This window comes from Artibeus jamaicensis, unplaced genomic scaffold, assembly GCF_021234435.1.
Source record: "Artibeus jamaicensis isolate MK-2021 breed Jamaican fruit bat unplaced genomic scaffold, CSHL_Jam_final contig_1028, whole genome shotgun sequence".
NCBI lineage: Eukaryota > Metazoa > Chordata > Mammalia > Chiroptera > Phyllostomidae > Artibeus > Artibeus jamaicensis.
This window is the reverse complement of record NW_026521201.1, coordinates 3,403,571-3,426,305: the sequence shown is the minus strand read 5'-3', so window position 1 is coordinate 3,426,305 and position 22,735 is coordinate 3,403,571. Positions and strand designations below refer to the sequence as shown.

Below are 22,735 nucleotides of genomic sequence, written 5' to 3'. Positions count from 1 at the left end.
TTTTCTAATATAAATGTGTCAATACATTTGTTCTGAAACATATTTCAAACAAACCTGGAAAGAGTGAAACAGACACCAAGAAAGAATTTTGTATCATTCTAGTTAAATCAATTGCTCTTAGGAAAAAGTTTATACTTCTTTATAACAACTGATTAAGATAATTACATGTATACGATAAATGAAACTCACTCATACGTTATACATATACACATTTCTATATACACCTCCTACTATTAAACATTCAATGCCATTCAGTCCCCACTTAGTTCTAATGGAGTGGAGACTACACTGTTTTACTAACTACTAGAGATCAGGAGAAGATTACACTGGCAAGTAAGATTTTTATTTAAAACAGAAATAACTTCTAAATATTTATAAAAACAAGCTTCCACATGAATATATCAATATTTTACATTACACATGTTCCCTCTAGTGGATAAAAAATATCACTGCCATTTTGAAGTTATAAAACATAACTTGAATATGGTTTGCCAAAAGCAGCTAATTTCCAGTGAGGAAAGACTAATAAATAGATAAGAACTCAACAAATAAAACTTCACGAACATTTATTTTACCCTAAATGTATGTCAGAAACAAGTAGCTAATGACATACACGGTGGGGCAAAAGTAGGTTTACAGTTGTTCATATGGCAAATAATATGACAACAAATAATACAAGAATAAAGTGTTTGGCGTATTCACAACTGTGAACCTACTTTTGTCTCACCCTGTATTAATAACACAGTATATATTTTCTATGGTTAAGATCAAAGGAATGTTATTATATTTCAGATGAACTACTATGTATTGGCTCAGTATGCCAGGGATGATAATTCTGACAACCTGTATATTATCTTGGATGTGCTTTGGAAAAAAGATCGTTATAACTGTTATTGATGCTGTGTTTAGAAACTGTCTTTTAAACATGTACCGTGAAATTAAAATACAAGAAATAGGAAAATGTGTCTCTTCTGCTCATAATTTGGATAAATGAATCAAGCACCAAAATTCTGGGTGAAATTCCACAGATACCACTGAATTCCAACTTACCTTAAATATATTGTTCACCTTTGCTACATTATGTACTTTAAGAGGAACATAGCTTATTTTTTCCTTTTCAAGCAAACAGTGTGGTTATGTGAAAGATAAACTACAAACTGTTTTTAAAACAAATATATTCAAATATTGGCTATATTTAGAAAGAAAAAAAAGCAAAGCCCCATCAAGAAGTTTGGCCAAGGACATTTCAAAAAATAACACAAACCAAAACAAACCCTTATTAGAAAAAAATGTGTACTTTTCCATGATAGAAAAAAAATGTGTCTTTTCCAGTAAGTGTAGAAAATTGGGAAGTTAATTCAGTTTCTCAAGAGGTGAACAGTCACAGAATACTGATGGCCATATATGTAATTTTCTGGTGTAGTGAGTAGGCAGCAAAGTGGGCCACAATTTACAGCAGTTCACCAGCTTGAATAAAAGGACTAGTAAAGGCTGTTGATATGAACTACAAATGGCCAAGTTGGGTATTTTTTAAAATATACCTAAATAGGCAGAATGACTGTAGTCCCAAAAAACCTGATATCCAAGAATGGATTCAGAATGAGTTATATTATTTGAAGCCTTGGTAACAGAAAATCAAATGAATGAAGTTCAACTGAAGGTAATTAATTAGTATGAAGTAATTCTATTTTTATCTATTCTAAAAAATCTAATTTTTATTTTATTTTAAGAATATATTCAAAATTTTATTGGCTACATAATAAAGAACTAGAAAAAAATCAAATTTTTCTTTCCCCCATGGACACAGCTTCAACTATTTACTTGGTGGCAACTACCTATACTCTAAGTATCCCATCTAGAGAAAAATAAACTGCCTCCAAAGAGCTTATCAGCAAACCCAAATTCCAAACCCAAATAAAGAGTGACAAATGTCACAAAACATCATGTTCTTTTTGGACACAGAGAAAGTTCTAATATCTTATTGGATATGATAATCAAAGGTTCAGAGGAGTGGAATTATTGTGGAAATTTACAAATCTATGTAATAGAAGAATGCTGATCTGCTACACAAAGGACAGTAGACCATAGGAAAAGTGATTATATACATTTGCTTATGATTTTTATTTTTAAGTTTTCTTAATTATGACAACCCTCAAAATAACATATTATTCTCATTTTGCTAGCCCCAAAGTTTTCTTATGTGGAGCTAATGAAGGACAGAAGCAAACCAGTACATTATTTTAAATTTACTTATTTGGGACTGATTTCATAATATGTAATTTGTTCCTAATATAATTTCTCAATCAGAGAAATTTTAAATCAGCCACACTAAAAAAAATTATCTTAATGCAATATATACCTAAAGTCTTAAGTAAATGTTTTTAAGGCAATAAATGTTATTAGAATCAGCTAAATCAAAATGGATTATCTAGAAGAAGTTTGTCCTGACTTATTACTATAATTATGGAACTACCAGGAAGCAGTCTGGAAAGTCATGCTTTACAATAAATAATATTAGAGGATGCTGGGAAGATGGCGACGGAGTAGGACGGAGTGGATTCTAGCACCTGTACTTGTGGGTGAAAATCCTGGCAGATCTATAGAGAAACAGCACAATAAACCATCGGTTTTCCAGCATTTATGAAATTAAAAGACCAGAGATTGTGACCGATGCTGAAACACCAGACAGCGGCAGAGTCAGCTACAGGAGCCAGGACACTGGAGGCCCCTGTGCCACCGCCATAGAGATGGGCCTGGGCGCCAGGAAGTCAGCTACAAGAGCCGGACACTCCAAACCCCTATGATGGGCCTGGGCGCCAGAGGAGTCGGCTATGGGAGCTGGGAAATTATCGGCCCCTGTGCCGCTGCCATAGTGACAGGATTGGACACCGTGGAGTCAGGTACGGGAGCCGGACACCCCAAGCCCTTGTGACGGACCTGGGAGCCAGAGGAGTCAGCTATGGGAGCTGGGACACTCTCGGCCCCTGTGCCGCTGCCATAGCAACGGGTCTCGGCGCTGTAGGAGTCGGCTACTGGAGCCGGGACACTCAACAGGGGTAGGAGAGGACTGGCGTGAGAGTAGGTGGAGATGGAAAACATCAAGATACTTGAAGGAGTCTGCACCACTGAACTTCACAGGTATTATACCACAGAAGTTCACACCATAAACCCAGGGTGTCAGAACAGATCAACTTTAGAAGCTGATACTAAAAAGAAGAGTCTCAAACAATGGGAAGACAAAGAAACAATCCCCAAATGAAAGAAAAAGCAGAAACTTCAGAAAGAATGTTAGATGAAATAGAGGCTAATCAACTATCAGATAGTGAATTCAAAGCACTGGTTATTATGAAGTTCAAAGAGATAACAGCGAACTACCAGAAACTACAGGGGAACTACAATGATCTCTCTGCAAACTACATCAACATCAAAAAGGAAATAGAAAATATCAGCAAGGGACAAGAAGGAATGAAGAATACAATTTCCGATTTGAAGAACACAGTAGAGTTTCAAAAGTAGGATAAATGAGGCGGAGGGTAGGATTAGCAAGTTGGAGGACAAAGTAGAAAGCATCTCACAGAAAGAGCAAGAAAATGAAAAGAGGCTCAGAAAGAATGAAGAGGGATTAAGAGAAATGCAAGACAATATGAAACATAATAATATCCGAATAATAGGAATACCAGAAGGGGAAGAAGAAGAACAAGGGATAGAAAAGGTATTTGAAAGAGTAATGACAGAAAATTTCCCTAATTTGATGAGAGAAAAAGTCTCACAAATCCAGGAATCACAGAGAGTCCCAATGAAGAGGAACCCAAGGAGGCCCACTTTAAGACACATCATCATTAAAATGGCAAAATTCCAAGACAAAGAGAGAATCTTAAAGGCAGCAAGGGAGAAAAAAGAAGTAACATACAAGGGAGCCCCAATAAGGTTAGCTACTGATTTCTCAATGGAAACACTCCAAGCAAGAAGAGAATGGCAAGAAATATTCCAAGTAATGAGAACCAGAGGCCTACAACCAAGGCTACTTTACCCAGCAAGGCTCTCAATCAAGATAGAAGGCCAAATAAAGAGCTTCCATGACAAAAAGAAGTCTAAAAGAATACGCCAAACCAGCCCTACAAGAAATACTAAAAGGACTGCTTTAAGGGAAGGAAGGAAAAGAGGGAGACAGAGAGGAACACAGGTACAAAAATGGCAGTGAATAAGTACCTATCAAAATAACCTTAAATGTAAATGGATTAAATGCTCCAATCAAAAGACACAGAATAGTGTCATGGATAAGAAAGTATGACCCACACATATGCTGCCTACAAGAGACCCACCTCAGGACAAAAGACCATCACAGACTAAAAGTGAAAGGCTGGAAACAAATTTTCCAAGTAAATGGACAAGAAAAAAAAGCTGGGGTAGCACTTCTCATATCAGACAAAATAGACTTCAAAAAAAGAGCCATAAAGAGTGACCCAGAAGGTTACTTCATAATACTCAAGGGAAGAATCCACCAAGAAGACATTAACATCATAAATATATATGCACCCAACATAGGAGCACCAAAATATATAAGGAAAATCTTAGAGGAATTCAAGAAAGATATAGACAGCAACACAATTATAGTGGGGGATTTTAACACCCCACTATCAAAAATGGACAGATCTTCCAAACAAAATATCAACAAAGACATTGCGGCATTAAACAACACCCTTGATGAAATGGACCTAACTGATATATACAGAGCTCTTCACCCCAAAGAAGCTAAATACACATTCTTTTCAAACGCACATGGAACATTCTCAAAGATAGACCACATGATAGGACACAAAACAAGCCTCAACAAATTCAAGAATATTGAAATCATACCAAGCATTTTTTTCTGACCACAAGGGACTGAAACTGGAAACCAACCCCAAAGGAAAAAACTGAAAACACCCAAAATCATGGAGACTGAATGGTATGCTATTAAACAACGAATAGGTCAAGAATGAAATTAGGGAAGAAATCAAAAAGTTTCTGGAAACAAATGAAAATGATCTCACAACAACCCAAAATTTATGGGACACAGCGAAGGCAGTCCTGAGAGGGAACTTTATAGCAGTACAGGCCTACCTAAAGAAAACAGAAACATTTCAAACAAATGACCTTACTCTACGCCCGCAAGAACTCGAGGAACAACAACAAAAGCAGCCCAAAGCAAGTAGAAGGAAGGAAATAACCAAGATCAGAGCAGAACTAAATGACATAGAGACTAAAAGTACAATTCTAAGGATCAATGAATCCAGGAGTTGGTCCTTTGAAAAAATAAACAAAATAGACAAGCCTTTAAGTAGGCTCATCAAGAAAAGAAGAGAGAGGACACAAATAAACACAATCAGAAATGAAAGAGGAGAGATTACAACTGATACCACAGAAATAGAAGGGATTGTAAGAAATTACTATGAAGAACTGTATGCCAAGAAATTTGAAAACCTAGGGGAAATGGACACATTTCTAGAAAAATACAATCTTCCAAAACTCGATGAAAAAGAAGCAGAAAATCTAAACACACCAATAACAGCAAAAGAAATTGAAGCATTAATCAAAAAACTCCCATCACACAAAAGTCCTGGACCAGATGGTTTCACAGGAGAATTCTACAAAGCATTTAAGGAAGAGCTAACCCCTATTCTCCACAGACTATTCCAAAAAATCCAGAAGGATGGAAAACTCCCAAATTCTTTTTATGAAGCCAGCATCATCCTAATTCCAAAACCAGACAGAGACACAACAGAGAAAGAAAACTTCAGGCCAATATCACTGATGGACATAGATGCTAAAATCCTCAACAAAATATTGGCAAATCGCATCCAACAATATATCAAAAAGATCATACACCATGATCAAGTGGGATTCATCCCAGGGGTGCAAGGATGGTTCAATATTTGCAAATCGGTAAGTGTAATACATCACACAAACAAAAGCAAAGACAAAAACCACAGGATCATATCAATAGATGGGGAAAAAGCTTTTGATAACGTACAACACCCATTTATGATAAAAGCACTCAGCAAAGTGGGAATAGAGGGAGCATTCCTCAATATAATAAAGGCCATATATGAAAGACCTATGGCCAACATCATACTCAATGGGCAAAAACTAAAAGCTTTTCCACTAATATCAGGAACAAAAGAAGGATGTTCACTTTCACCACTTCTATTCAATATAGTATTGGAAGTTTTAGCCACAGCAATCAGGCAAGAAAAGGAAATAAAAGGCATCCAAATTGGAAAGGAGGAAGCAAAACTGTCACTGTTTGCAGATGACATGATAGTGTACATGGAAAATCCTATAGACTTTACCCAAAAACTGCTCGAACTAAATTAATGAATTTGGCAAAACAGCTGGTTACAAAGTCAATATCCAGAAATTAAAGGCATATTTGTATACCAACAATGAATCAGCAGAAGCAGGAATCAAGGAAAAAATCCCATTCAATATAGCATAAAGAAAAATAAAATATCTGGGAATAAACCTAACTAAGGAGGTAAAAAACCTGTATGCAGAAAACTACACAGCCCTGAAGAAAGAAATCAAGGAAGACACAAATGGAAACATATACCTTGTTCATGAATTGGAAGAATTAACATCATCAAAATGTCCATACTACCCAAAGCAATATACAGATTCAATGCAATACCTATTAAAGTACCCATGGCATATTTCACAGACATAGAACAAACACTTCGAAAATTTATATGGAACCATAAACGAGCCCGAATAGCAGCTGCTCTTTTGAGAAAGAAGAACAAAGTAGGGGGGATCACAATACCTGATATCAAACTGTATTACAAGGCCACTGTCATCAAAACAGCCTGGTCCTGGCATAAAAACAGGCACATAGACCAATGGAACAGAACAGAGAGCCCAGAAATCAACCCAACTCTCTACAGTCAATATTCGACAAAGGGGGTAGTAACATAAAATGGAGTAAAGATAGCCTCTTCAACAAATGGTGTTGGGAGAACTGGACAGCTACGTGCAAAAAAAAATGAAACTTGAGCACCAACTTACACCATACACCAAAATAAATTCAAGGTGGATAAAAGACTTAAATATAAGCCGTGACACCATTAAAATCCTAGAGGAGAACATCGGCAAGAAAATCTCAGATATTTCACGCAGCAACATTTTTACTGATATGTCCCCTAGAGCAAAGAATATAAAGGAAAGAATAAACAAATGGGATCTCATCAAAATAAAAAGCTTCTGCATGGCTAAAGAAAACAGTATTAAATTAAAAAGACAACCAACTGTATGGGAAGACATATTTGCCAATGATACCTCAGACAAAGGTTTAATGTCCAAAATATACAAAGAACTTACATGACTCCACTCTAAGACAACCAACCCAATTAAAAAATGGGAAAAGGATTTGAACAGACACTTCTCCAAGGAGGACATACAGAGGATCCAGAGACACATGAAGAGATGCTCAATATCGTTAGCTATCAGAGAGATGCAAATTAAAACCACAATGAGATACCACTTTACACTGGTCAGGATGGCTATCATAAACAAAGCAACAAACAACAAATGTTGGAGAGGTTGTGGGGAAAAGGGGTCCTTAGTCCACTGTTGGTGAGATTGCAGACTGGTACAACCATTATGGAAAACAGTATGGAATTTTCTCAGAAAAATAAAAATCGACCTGCCTTTTGACCCAGCAATTCCACTGCTAGGATTATATCCTAAGAATCCTAGAACATCAATTTCAAAGAACCTATGCACCACAATGTTCATAGCAGCACAATTTACAATAGCCAAGAGTTGGAAGCAACCTAGGTGCCGTCAGTAAATGAATGGATCAAAAAATTGTGGTGCATATACACAATGGAATTCTATGCAGCAGAGAGAAAGAAGGAGCTACTACCATTTGCAACAACAATGGATGGAACTGGAAAGCGTTATGCTGAGTGAAATAGGCCAGGTGTTGAAAGATAAATACCATACGATCTCAACTTTAACAGGGAGGTAAACAGTAAAACAAACAAGCAAGCAGAAAAAAAACAAAGACACTGAAATAGAGAACAAGGGGACAGTGACCAGAGGGGAGAGGGAAGGGAATTTAAGGGGAAAAAGGGGGAGGGATTTGGAGGAACAAATAGGAAGGACACAGGGATGAGAACTAAGGGGGGTGGAAATGGGAGGGTGGTGGGGAGCAAGGGGCGGGGGAGGCTGGGATGGGAGAAATAGACAAAAAACTGTACTTGAAAAATAACTAAATAAAATAAAAAAAGTTTATATGCAACCATAAATGACCCCAAATAGCTGCAACAATTTTGAGAATGAGGATACAATAGGAGGGATCACAATACCTGATATCAAACTATATTGCAAGGGCATAGTAATCAAACAGTTAGGGGCTGGCATAAGAACAGACACATGAATCAAAGAAACAGAATAGAGAGCCTAGAAATAAACCCAACCTCTATGGTCAATTAAAATTGGACAAAGAGGACAGAAGCATAAAGTAGAGTAAAAATAGCCTCTTCAACAAATGGTTTTGGGAGATCTGGACATGCCAAAAAATGAAACTCGACCACCGACTCATACTATACACCAAAATAAACTCATGATGAAGTAAAGACTTAAATATAAACCCTGACACCATAAAAGTCCTAGAAGAAAGCATAAGCAGGAAAATCTCAGATACTCCATGCAGCAATATTTTTAAAAATTCATCCCCAAGAGCAAGGGACATAAAGGAAAAAGTAAACAAGTAGGATTTCATCAAAATAAAAAGCTTCTGCAAGGTTAAAAACATCAGCAAAATGAAAAGGGAACCAACTGTATAGGAACATATATTTGCTAATGATACCTTGGACAAGTGTTTGATCTCCAAAATATGTAAAGAAGTCACACAACTCCACTCCAGCAAAACAAACAAACCAATTAAAAATGGGCAAAGAACCTGAATGGGTACTTCTTCAGAGAAAACATGCAGAGGACCCAGATATATTTGAAGTGTGCTCAGCCTCACTATCCATCAGAGGGATACAAATTAAAACCACAATGAGGTACCAGTTCACCCTGGTCAGAATGTCCATCATAAACAAGTCAACAAACCATAGTGCTGGGGAGGTTGTTGAGAAAAGGAACCCTAGTGCACTGTTGGCAGGAATGCAGATTGGTGTAGCCACTATGGAAAACAGTATGCAATTTCCTCAGAAAATTAGAAATGGAATTGTCTTTTGACCAAACAATTCCACTGCTGGGACTATACCCTAAGAATCTTAAAACACCAATTCAAAATAACCTATAGCACCCGAATGTTCATACAGCACAATTTATAACAGCCAAGTGTTGGAAGCAATGCACATTCCCATCAATAAATGAGTGGATCAAAATTTTATATATTTCCATGAAGCAATACTATGCAGCAGAAAGAAAGAAGGAGCTCCTACCTTTTGCAACAGCTTGTATGGATCTGCAGAGCATCATGCTAAGTGAAATAAGCCAGATGAATGATAAATATCATATAATCTCACCTAAAAGTGGAATCTAATCAACAAAACAAAATAAACAAGCAAGCAAAATATAACCAGAGACATTGAAATTACTGACAGTAACCAGAGGGGAGGTGAGAGTGGATAATGGGAGAAAAAGGGGGAAGGGTTGTCATAGAATATGGGTAAAAGACATGTGAACAAAGTCAAAATGGGGTAGGATCACGGATGGGAGGTGGGGATGGCTGGGGCAGGGATAGTGGTGTGGGCAAAATTGGTGACAACTGCATTTGTACAATACAAATATTTTAAAGATTTTAAGTTCCTATGATATGAAGCTGCAACAAGAAGTGGGAATATGAAATAGATAGGGAATTTAACTGGAGCCATAATCAAAACGAGATCCAAAATCATTACAGCAGGCTAGAACAATAGTCAAGATTTGAAGACTGAATTGTGTCAATTAAGGAGCCACAGATATAAAAAAAAAACACCTTATATCATTCCCCTTTACTTCCAGCACTTAAGGAAATTCAATCAAAGCTGGAGTTAAAGATACTAGTTCTTGTCAGGTTGAATGAAATATGGAAGGTGGCTCTTGTGATCAAAGAAATTCTCAGAACGTTCAGGTGTAGTAAAAATAAAACTGGATGTATTTTCAACTGTTAAAAAAAGAAAAGAAAACTATAGATGAATACAAGGAACTGGTTCAAAAGCCTAAATATCACATTCATGTATTAAATGAAAAAAATTAATTAAAAGAATAAACTCACACTTCTGCTATATAAAAAAAATAAAATAATATTAGCAATTTTTTTACCTTACTCTGAAGAAAAAAAAATGGACCATAAAAACAGTCTGCATACTGTATTAGGTAATCCATACAAAATAAATTCAGATCTACTTAAAACTTCTTTCAATATGTGTTTTTTTCCCCCATAATGTAAATAAGCTTACAAAATGAGCTGAAAGAGACTATGGACTTAGTCACACCCAGGTTTTAAATAGGTTCCAAACATGGAGGCAGTATGGTATAGCCCCTTAAGGGGATCAAATGAAATAGGGCATCTGTTAAGAACTGCACGTTTGTATCCTCTCCAAATTCATGTTGAAACCCTAAGATCCCAATGTGATAGTATTTGAAGGTAGGACTTTTGGGAGGTAATTAGTTTAGAAAGTTGAAGTCCTTGTAATGAGATTAGTGCCTAGAGGAAGAGATGCGGGAGCTCTTTTTCTAGAAGAGACATAGTAGGAGCGCACACTGAGGAAAGGCCATGTGACCACACATCAAGAAGGTACAGTGTCTGTAAGCCAGGAGAGAGAAGTAAATTTCTGTTGTTTACACTATCTAGTCTATGGTATTTTGCTACAGCAGCCTGAACTAAGACAGCATTTAAAGCACTTTGTACAGTGCCTGGAACAAAGCAAATCTTCATCAGAAGTAAGCTATTCTGCTTTTTTAAATTATTACTTTTTAAATTTTTTATTTAATTTTGTTTGAATTTTATTTTATTTTAATTGTTGTTCAAGTACAGTTTTCTGCCTTTTATCCCCATCCCAGCCCACCCCCTCAGGCCCCCCTTGTTATTGTCCATGTGTCCTTTATACTTGTTCCTACAATCCCTTCCCCTTTTCCCTTGAAATTCCCTCCCTTCTCCCCTCTAGTCCCTGTCAGCCTGTTCTCAATCTCAGTTCCTCTTATGAAAAATAAGAATACGTAAAGTGCCATAATTTATTTAGGTGAATCACTTGAGAAGTTTTATAAACCTATAAGAATTTCCTAGTTGAAATTACAGATTTAAACACACAAAAATAAGTAATTTCTAATATTAAGAACTTTTCCTATTTTATTCATAACAAAATAAAAACAAGTTTTGCAGGCCACCTATTTGACAATGTAACATTTATTATGAAAATGCAAGAAATTTGAAATACCTCTCTCGTAATTTTTTCAGCTCCACATCTCTTTCACCAATCAGTTCTGAGATACTAACAAAGTAATTATGTTCCAAATTTAGGAGCGTTTCGGAGGCAGGGGAGTGGATTAGGTCATGGTACACATCTGCAAAATCTTCATCCCAGCTCGGTTCCTCAGGCCTTGCATGCTCTAATGTGGTCTGCAAATGATACACAGACATTTTAAAATTATGATGTAGGATTTTTATTTAATACACTACTAGAAAAGTATATTATGATTTTATTTTTGTAACTCAGACAAGGACAGGACCCTCTATTTATTTATGTGTGTATATTGGTTATCTGGGATGATCTGAGTACACATAAAAAATTAAAAAATGTAAACTAAGTTGTTAATACAGGTTACCTGGAGGCAGGATGGGGAGGGGCTAATGTGCAGTGAGAGACAGGAAGTGTCGATAATGGGGCTAAGTGTGCTATAATCCAATTTCTGTAAAATAGCACATACATACACAAAGGAAAGATCAACAAAATGCTAATGATAGCTATTTCAGGACAGTGGGACTGCTGACATCCTTTGCTTTCTTTATATTATAAGGCATTGTATAATAGAATAATTTGCATGTATTAATCACATAATTAGAAAAAACTTTTCATTATTAAGAAATACATTGTTAAAATGTTTTATAGGCTATCCATTTAGAAAATGAGGTTCCTATGTAGTCTAAAGTATGGTGATGCAATAACTTTGAAAACCCAATTCATACATAGAATTTTATATCAAGATAAACATATATAATTTTCTTATTTTGATCCTTTCTAATATTCTGCTTTCTTCTTAAAATGTAAGCATGGTTATAGGTACTTGAAAACAGCAGCTATCAAATGATAAAGCAACTGAGTAAACAGTGATAAAAACAGAAACCCATAGACAGGCAAAACAGAATACCCTCAGCACAACACACAAATCCACCCAGGCAGGTACAGAGTCCTGCCCCACAGACATGTCATGTGTAGGCACATCAGACAGACATAGTACTTTACAAGTGAGGAAACTAATATGCTGGGTCGAGGATCAAACAATTTAATGGCAAAAGTGGAAATAACAAAAAGATTTCAATGTTTTCCATTATTGATCTTTGTAGACACACAATTGTAAAAAAAAAAAAAAAAAAAAAAGAAAAATCTGAATGTTTCCCTTTTCTTACCAAAGAAAAAATTAAACACCATAATCTATAATGGCAGCCCCCAAGCTTTTTGTCACCAGGAACCAGTTCACTTGCTTGCCCGCCACTCACCCCTACTGTATGGCCCAGTTCCTAAGAGGCCATGGACCTGGTACCCCAACCTATAACCTTACTGCAGCAATAATTTACTTTAAAAAGAAAACAAATGGATTAATCACAGCAACAGGTATTTTCAATGTGGTCAGTTAGTAGGTGAACTTTCCCCCTGGTTTTCTTTCAATTAATTTGGCAGATCAGGAGGGAAGGGTTTAAGATGATGCGCTCAATCTAGAACATCTACTCCATGCCTCTGAAAACCTGAAACCACATTTTGATAGCTGCTGTATATCTTTAGACCTGGTACGGCTCTAGGAATTATAGCCAGCCCATGTGATTTAAACTAGGTTCAAAATTCATGTCAGGTTCAGGCTAAATTTTGTAGGAAGGAGTGAGTGCAAGATGGTAGGGATTTGTCTGGAGTACATAACACCAGACATGCAGTACCCTACTAGTCACATCAGCTAGCTAATAATTTGCAGCATCAATTGAAAACTCAGCCTATAGCAAACTTTAGAATAGGTAGAAACTGCTTACATGAGAAGCACTACTTAAACAGTTTTTCCTTGACCTAACCCTTCCATTACCTCAGGGGAGATGATATGAGAAAGACGACTGTGAAAGCTGAGAGAATGGGGCACTGAGTGAAGGCCTGCTGAAAGTATTCAATGTCCAGGCTATTATTTTTTTTACCTCCACATTCTGTCAATAAAGCTCAGCTTCTCTGAGTTCAAATCATTAGGCATCCCTTATCTTTAGCAGCCATGGTTACCTAACAACCTACCTGTCCCTCACCCTCATCCACATATTTCTCTGACCCACATCCTGTCACCAGCCCTGATCACTTGGATGTCTCATGGATAACCCATCCTATGCCTTGCCTTCCTTCTTCTCTACTTTAATAAGTCTTCCACTCCACCTCAGTCACCCATTCTATATCATTACTAAGAACAATTCAACCTCGAAAATTCAAACATTTGGTTTCTGAGTATACCCTCCAACTAAGACCTCATTCGGTTACTCCCAGGCTACTGTTTCTTCAACCTCATCAGGACGTCTACTCCATAGGCCCTTCTCTTTTCTCTCTTTCTCTCTCTTTTTTAATCTGCCATTAGCTCCCACCTAATTTCACTTTCTTCCCTTTGTAGTTTAAATTCCATGGTCCAGCATTCAACCACTGTCTTGTCAAAATCCTCAACTCCCCTGACAGATATTCTTTCTCTTGCTCACCTAATAAAACTCTAAACCTTACAGCCAGGCCGTAGAGAGCTGCAGCAGAAAAATTACAAAAACTCTAAAGTTTATGGTGGCAGACTGGTGTGACTCTAATCCTTCCCTGATGCCTAGCAATCTATCTTCCTCTGGTTAGTTCTCTTCTCAAACACCCAGCTGTCTCATTAGTCCCCCACCTCATCTGAAAACATCGCCTGTCTTTATTAGTTCTCCATAAAGTAGAAGCAGTTAGAAGAAAATATCCTCAACTTCTGCTATCAAAGAAGTAACATTTTCTTCCCTTATATCCCTCCATCCTTTCTGCTATAGTGAAAGAAGTGTCGCTCCTCCCAGTAAAAACTAATTCTCTATTTGAGTTCTAGATTCTATCCCTTCTAGTCTTCATCTCTACCATCCTAAAAAAAAAAATCTCTGACCTTGTATTCCCATTTTGAAAGTGCCTCGTCCTTCTTCTCTATATAGCCCTTGAGTTATCTTTATTCATTCTATTTCCATACTCCCACACATTCTTAAAGTCATTGAAATCTAATTTCTGCCCCCACCAATCCACTGCAACTGATCTTTCTGCAGATAAGATAACTTGGTAAACCCCAAAGATAATGTTATTGAGTCTTTTCCTTGCTTGGACTTCTCTGCAGCATTTGAAGCTGTTGACTATTCCCTCCTTCTTGGTGCCTTTTTCTTAACTTTCATGAAACTATAATCTTTTACCTTCTCTCTACATCTTTGGGCAGCTCCTTCTTCCTCTGTTTATCCCTTAAGTGCCAGTGTCTGGTCATTTGTTTGTATATTCATTCATTCCCTTTTTTTTTTGGGGGGGGGCTGTTCATCTATCCTATCTATCTAACACACACTAAAGCCCTATTATTTGCAGGCTCTGTGCTAGATACCAGAGCTATAACAGACAATAAAGGAGACAATTACAGGTAGATATCCACAAGTAAAGGATACAAGTAAGTCAATACGCAATTATAATACAGGGTTTTCTCAGGATTCTTTCCAGGTATCTAATCTTCTCATTTCACATAAACACCCTGCACAATTTCATTCATTCTATGACTTCAGAATTCATCTGTGTATGAATGACTTCTACACCCAGGTCTCCAGTCTAATTATCTTTCCTGACTGCCAGATCTATATATTTAAGACCTTGTGAGACATCTTTACTTAGGTGTCTTATGGGCACTTCATATTCAATAGGTGTAAAACTGAAGCCATCACTTTTATGCCAAAACTTGCCTCTCCTCAAATGAGCAGAGACCCCATTCCACCATCTACCCAGTAGTCCCAAACAGAAATCTAGGCCAAGTGATGTTTTATCATTTAAGTTTCAGCTTAAATGTTACATCCTTAGAGGAGAATTCGCTAAACCCATATCAGTTAGCCTGCCACTTCCCAGTTCTCTCTGTTGGAACCATATTTATTTTCTTATAAGATGTTTACAATTATACATTAGTCATGTGCTTGTGTAATAACTTTCTTCTTCACTATCGGTAGGTAAGAACAAGAACCAAATTTGTTCTGTTGATATACCCCTAATGCATAGCACAGAACCCACATACAGTATTTGTTGAATAAGTAAATATATGAATAAAAAACATTATCTTTTTATCCCCACTACTACTATCTAGACTAAGATTTCATCATTTCTTCCCTAAAACTGTAAGTCTTCTAACTTATTCCAAATTTCTCCCTTCCAAGATATTGTTCACACTAATACACTAAACCGATTCTTCTAAAATGTAAACATGATCTTCTCACTCATCTGCTAAACTCCTTCAGAGCTGCTCATTACCATCAGCATAAAGACAAAATTAACATGCCTTGCAAGACTCTTTTCTAGCCATCCTGAACTTCTTTCCATTTTTCTAATGTGCCACAGGCTCTCTCATCTCCAGGCCTTATAGATGTTACACCCTCTGTCTAGGATATTCTCTCTCTGCTCCTCCACCACACACCTTTCACCCACCTATTTCCAACCATCTTTCAGGTCTTAACTAAATTTCTCTGTCCTCTGGGAAGCTTTCCCAAAGTTCTGTAGACTAGCATATGTGTACCAGCTTTGTGCTCTCACAGGACCCTGTAGTCCCCCTCTCACAGCATTTACCACACTGCACTAAAGAGAATTTAAATGTCGCCCTGTTAGACTGTATACTCTGTGAGGGTGAGAACTGTGTCTATTTGGTTTTTGTTATACTCCAGGTGCCTAATACAATATTTGATATGTAACTGATGCTCAATACCCATTTGCTGAATCAATGAATGCAAAGAGAACTAAGTACTGAAATGGAAGACAGGGCACCACCAAAAACAAACAGCAAACTTCACAATTTTGACAATGATTCCTCTCTTTGCTTTTCCTTACTGATCAGAGTTTATTTCTCATTATTAAAAAAAAAAAAGAAATCTAATGTAATAACAAATGATATAGGAGTGATTAGAAGAAACAGTATAATTAGATTTTTAGGGACCAGAAGCAGAAAAAAGCAAGCAATAGATCCTCTGAAAGTAGACAAGAAAAGGAAATGCAGAAGAAAATAGCATTACTCTACAGGGTAGGAATTAACGGTCACATATACTCTAATAAACTATTAAAACCTCCTTATACCACCCTGGCTGGTATGGCTCAGTGGAATGAGTGCCAGCCTGTGAACCAAGGAGTCACCGTTCCATTCCTAGTCTGGGCCACGTGCCTGGGTTGTGGGCCAGGTCCCCAGTGGGGGATGCATGAGAGGCAACCACACATTGATGTTTCTCTCCTTCTCTTTCTCCCTCCCTTATCCTCTCTAAAAATAAATAAATAAAAATATTTATTAAAAAAACAAAATAAAAAAACTTCCTTACACCATAAAACATATCCACTAAAGCCCAGCTCTGCGTATGAGGGTCACTGGTCCTCTTTAATTAAAAATCCTCATATAACAGAAGCATATTCAGCACATCTCTGCAGTGATGGGACAGACAGGCCTCCCTCTGTAGCAGTGCTTCGCTGTATCATTGTATAAAGGTATAATCACTTACACTTACAAGGATGATCTGGGGTCAATAGGAAGAACTGAATCTGATATACCATGCTTATGAAAACAAGGAAATGTGTTCCACATTTGCAAAAGATCTGTATCAAAAAGTGGTTAAAATAAAAGTTTCATGATTTAAGTATGTTATATCTGAAATATCTAGTAAATCCATTTCTATAAAATGGAGCTCATTCTCTTATAACCCTAGGCAACTGGTATTACTATAAACATTGTTATTTCACCTCCTTATTAATGCTCCTTGTTCATCTCCAGGTTACTGAAATACTATTTACCTGTATGTTGCAAAGAAGCTTTAGCACTCTTCTGTCTCATTGACTGCTCCGTTCTGCTTCTACGATCAGAGTCTGCTGCTGGTTATACTTTGATTTTTCTAATCTCCACAATTCTGAGGCTTCTAATCTCTTGCAGGCTCTTTTGCAATCTGCTACAGAGCTCCCTTTTCTTTTTTAATTTCTTCCTTTTGCTCACTAACTCCCATATTTCTCAAGTTTGTATTGAGCTGCTTGGCTTTTATATTATAATTTTCACAGCAAGTGAGAACTTAAACATATCCAGTGGGTATAGCAATACTTGGTTCTTGTCATTTACTTTCCTGTAAATATTTCCTTTTTTACTATTAAAAATCACTTCTTTGCCTTTCTTTCTCCTTAATTCTTTAAAGATGAAGAAGCTACTATAGTTCTAACCCTGGCACTGCTAGAAATCTGAACTCTACAAAAAGTGCTATGTACTTACTAAATGTAGAATGAGTGTAGAATAGAGTACTTGCTCAATTGACACTGATGATATTTAATTCATGATAAATCTGTACTCTTGTGATTAAATTAATAAGTATAAAGTGTTACTATTTTGTTAGATATGTGTTGCTATTATTGTTACTATTGTTAGGGTCATTAATTTGAAAGATAGTCAAATTCCTATTTTTAGAATGGCTAAAGCACAAAAGTAAAACCATAAATTTAGTATACATGGTAATCATTTTTTATAATTAAAAAAACAAGGAAGCATTTATTGACCTAGAATTCAGAAAGTTCTCTCTTTGGTTATATAAAATCAAGGATGGGATTGGTTCTGCTTCCAGATTTTATATTAAAACAAGCAATCCTAGAGGAGAAACTGCTTTCTTCAAGAATTCTTTCTTGACCACTCCTTCTTCCCCCAACTTTTCTAAATGACCCCACAGTACTTTACCCTAGTCGTAACACCAACTGCACAGTGTTGCAACAGTCTGTGGATTTCTTTGTCTTCCTACTAGACTGTATGCTTCTGGAAGGCAAACGTTTAGCCTCAGCAATATAACCCATCCATTTTAGAGGCACAAAAATATTGGCTGAATAAGTTCAATGAAATTATTCTTTTAATACATTTTATAGCTTTCTTTCTTTATATCAGCAGAGATTAGGTTTCTTTAAATTGTAATTATCACAGACATATCTTTTTAATAAAACAATTATGTTTTTAGAATTTAAAATATGTATAAGTAGTGTTATCATTTATATAAATTAGGAAACCTTTCTGGCAAAGACCAAACTGCTTAGAATGACAAATGCGATCCCATAAAATTGATTTCTTTTTTATTCTTACAAACTGAGTTGCTTAAATTGGGATGTAATTCACTCATTGTAGCTTGTAAATATTAAATTTGTTTGTTTACATAGTGCTATATCTCCCTCTCTAACTAAAACAAATTTCTTTTGTGTTTGTCTTGCTCACTATTTTATACCCAACACCTAATATAGTACCAGGCATATAAAAGGTTCTCAAAGTACTATATTTCATCAATTCTAAGATACATAGTTTTCCACATTACAACTCTCCAAAAATCAGAATATATCTTATATTTGATAGCATCTTGACATTCTATCACAGTTTAAAGGTGGAGGCGTTCTTAGTAGTAAATAAAATAATGGTGTGCTATGATCAATGGCTTGTTAGACTTTATAAAATAAGGTGTAATATTTTAATAGAAAACTTAACTATGTAACAACAGTGAAGGTAAGTGAGAAGACAAAGTAAACCAGATTAAAATAAACTACTACTGCTAGTGTAGGGTTGCTAGACAAAACACAGGTCACCAAGTCAAATTAAAATTTCAGATAAAAAATGAATAAATTTTTACTATGAATATGTTCCATAGAATATGTGGAATATGCTTTTACTTAAAAAGTATTTGTTGTTTAACTGAAATTCTAATGTAACTGGTGTCCTGTTAAATCTGGCGACCCTATGCTGGTTACAGATACAAAAGCAGCCTCTTGTTTTATAAAGGCATTACATAAATTACCGAGTCTTGGGTACTGACCCTGATATAAAAGGAAGTATTCAAGTATCAATATATATTGTATGTTATAGAATAAACTTTTATAATTAGAGAAAAATGATTCTCCAACTGTTTCACTATTATCTTAGCAATTTAAAAATACTCATCAAAGTTCAAAATATTGTGGAAATTTACAATCCGATCTATTTTCTTACCTCAGCGTAAGCTTTGGCCCACGTACTTGCCAGCTGATGTAAATCTACTTCACCTGACTTCACAGCTTCCAGAGATGCTTCAGCCTCTCTATCATAATCTCGGAGGGATTCTTCTTCTATAAACTGGCTCAGAGCTTCTTTTAAGTCTGTAATAGGATCAAGAAATGCCATCGTCAGCAAAATCCAGACATAGACAGAGATATTTTACCTGACTAAGCATCCCAATGTGAAATTTTATTACATCAAGCTTATCCCCTTATAAAATGTCTAAATAAAAGTTTAGGGGATCATTTAACTAATTCACAACCATTTTCCTTTAGTATTATAGGTTATTGCTTGAAGAATAGTCAAAATTCTTAACTCTTATGTATAACTTTGACATAATTTGTTAATATCTTAAGCCTGATGCTTCAGTTTGAAACTGAGTAGGTAAAGTCACATATAGAACCCTTCTACAGATTTTGAGGGTTTGAACCTATACTTAAATGAAATAGTTTCCTATACATGTAGTGCTATACTCTTTGATTCTGAAGAAATTGAATTAGTATATTAAAACTCATTTAATTCAGATTTCTGTAATTCTACTTCTAGAGGCAAAATTCAGAGGCTGATATAATGGGAAAAGCACTGAGATAGAAGTCAGGGTACTTGTATTCCTGTGTTGGCTCTGTCCACAATGTCACATTAGACCAGTGCTTCTCAGTCTTTAGTATGCATCAGAATTCCCTAGAGGGCTTACTGAACTAGCACGCTACCCTCAGAGTTTCTGATTGAGCAAAATAGCATGGGGCTCAAGAACATGCAATTCTAACAAGTTTCCAGGTGATGTTATTGCTTCTGACCAGGGAACAAATATTTAGAACCAATGCCAAAGGCAAATAATTTAACGTCTTTATGTACAGATTTCTTTATTTGTACAATGATATTGTGCTAGAAAGTTTCTATGTTTCCTTGAGCTCTGTCTACAATCCAACACATTCTCAATTTAAATTTTCTTTTCCCCTCTGTGAGGTGTAATAGAGACTTTTAAAAATTGTTTAATACAGATGAGATTATGGAAGTAATTTAGGTAAGCAAAAATTATTCAAAAATTTGTATTCTTTCTCTTCCATGACATCTCAGGAATTGAGAACCAGATCATTAAAGGGGCCATGCACTTAGCAATATAATTCTATAATATAATAAGCGATAGCTGAAATGCCTTATGAATTCACCCAACTAAATTAAGACATTAAAAGTTTTACTCCAAACTTTGTAACTAATTTTTCATTATATAACTTAATTTTTATACTAACTTGCCTTATAAACAACTACAACGGTTACAGGAAAAAACACTAAATAAAACAAAGGTCTGGGGAACATTTTTGTTCTTAAAAGAAGTTAAACACTTTACATTTTTGGCTCTTTCCAATGCTTCTTAGGTTCATGCTTTCTAACATGAAACTGTTAATGACAGAGACTCTAGAAAAATAATAAAGTGGTATTAAAAACATCATTCTCACCTTTTTCTATAAAGCATGGTAAACTGTGCAGTAGCATCAGACGTCCATGTAAATCACTGGCATTCTCTTGAACAGGAAATTTGAGGGGCACCCTCAGTTCTAAGCACTGACCTCCTATTTTGAATTTATACACAAATTCCCTTTCTCTGTTGCAGAATCTTTCTCTGTTCTTCTTCATCTTCTTTCGCAGGATCTCTACAGAACTAACAAAAGAATAAGCAGCAGGGTATAAGTCCATCAAAAACATGATGTACCTAAGACAATGTTCTGCCATTCAGAGATTTTATTTGAGTGACTCTTAGCCAATTATTCTAGTTTTTCTACTTTTATCATCTTCATGAGGAAAATGAAATGCTTCTTTTTAAAATGAAAAGCTTAAGGTTTGTTTAAGAAAAAAATGTGCCCATAGAGAACTTAGCATTCCTAGGTAGGGGTCTCAAGAACAGGAAAAGAACATGGAGAAAAGAGCAGAAAGGATTCTTAGGAAGAGATGCATGGGTGGGCAGATAATAGAATTTGTGAAACAGCTGGTGACTATAATGTCAAAGTAACAGATCAGGGACCAAGAAGCAATCTTGGAGATCTTATGATGTATGAGATCAGACTGGGGATAGAGGGAAGGGAAATGGGCATCGGAAAGATTTCCATACGGGAAAAAGATATACAGAAAATAGAAAGCACAAAATATCCCACAAGGCAGGCTGTTCAGACAAAATATCCTGCAAGGATGTTGTTCAGAAACAGAAAAATCTAGTCAAAAAGAGTAAGAATCAATATCAAGTAAAGGTTTACTTATCAGCCTCCTTCCTAGATTTCAATGTCTAGGCTTTTTCCTCATCAAAGCAGTTCTTACACTATTCTGAATCAGAACAAGACAGGACAGTGAACTCATAGTAATCTTTCCAAAGTAGACACCTGATCGGATAAAATTCAAACTCCTTAACCCAATTTACAATGCCTCTGCTTAAATCTCCAGGTTTTTTTTTTTTCAGCACCTGCACCTCTCCTCCCCAAGGCACAAATTTGCAAACTTTATTTTCCAGCCATATTGAACTCCTTTCAATACTAAACCTCTTTTCCCACTCCCAATCTCTCTGAATGGTCTTTCTTTGCCTAGAACACTTTTTGCTCTTTTTCCTTGGCTAAATGCTTTTGGTAAATAATAACCATTAGCTTTCGTTTCAATAGGTTCAACACTTAGACGTATGTTTCAACAAATTAATTCTTTAGTTCTCTCTCCCCGCATTTTCTTTTTTTTTTTAAAGCGGGGGTGAAATCAAAGAAGGATTCCCATGCAAGAATGGGATGGGAGGACGAGAGCAGGACCGAACTTACACCGCCAACGGGGTGGAGATTCTAAGGGCAGACTGAGGGGCTATGAAGCTCCAGCCGAGGAAGGAGCAGCCGCTCTATCACCGGGCTGCATTCTGAAGGGGCATCATGACTCTAGGTTCTAGACTCACCTCTCCAAGTTCCGAGGTCTGAGGGATCCGCGCACTCGAAATGTCAAAAGCCGCCGCAAAGGGAACTATGGCTGACTTACCCGCTGGTTTTTATAGCCAGCAATCCGCTTCGGCCGATTCGCCCACATCTTTTCCTTTCCCAGCACCACGTAGAAAATTCTTCGATCTAAGTGCTTCCTTGTTCCATCCTGTCTCAACTTAACCATTTAAAGTGTAAGAAGGAGTATTTCTACTGCTGTGTATTTCAGAGTATGCACAAAAGCCACCCTTGTGACGAAACTGTAGCGGCAAAGCACAAACTCTACTCTGGTAGAACGGAAACGGAAAGGCAATGAATAGGGGAGG

General features: G+C 36.4%; 1 protein-coding gene across 4 annotated transcripts in view; it reads right to left on the bottom strand.

Moving 5' to 3' along the window:
• Positions 1 to 22,674, bottom strand: part of CUNH12orf4 (chromosome unknown C12orf4 homolog) — a 66,982-nt gene extending 44,308 nt beyond the window's left edge. Inside the window, exons 1-4 of one of the 4 annotated variants that reach the window (XM_053662246.1) lie at positions 22,471 to 22,674; positions 20,928 to 21,130; positions 19,426 to 19,571; positions 11,415 to 11,596 (exon numbers count right to left, since the gene is read on the bottom strand). In XM_053662246.1, coding sequence (XP_053518221.1) covers positions 11,415 to 11,596; positions 19,426 to 19,571; positions 20,928 to 21,105 — 506 coding nt within the window. In that variant the 5' untranslated portion in view covers positions 21,106 to 21,130; positions 22,471 to 22,674. Of the gene's footprint in view, positions 1 to 11,414; positions 11,597 to 19,425; positions 19,572 to 20,927; positions 21,131 to 22,390 lie in introns of all 4 variants that reach the window. The other 3 variants (XM_053662253.1, XM_037152897.2, XM_037152896.2) reach the window with 3 other exon arrangements.
• Positions 22,675 to 22,735: the final 61 nt, after the last annotated feature.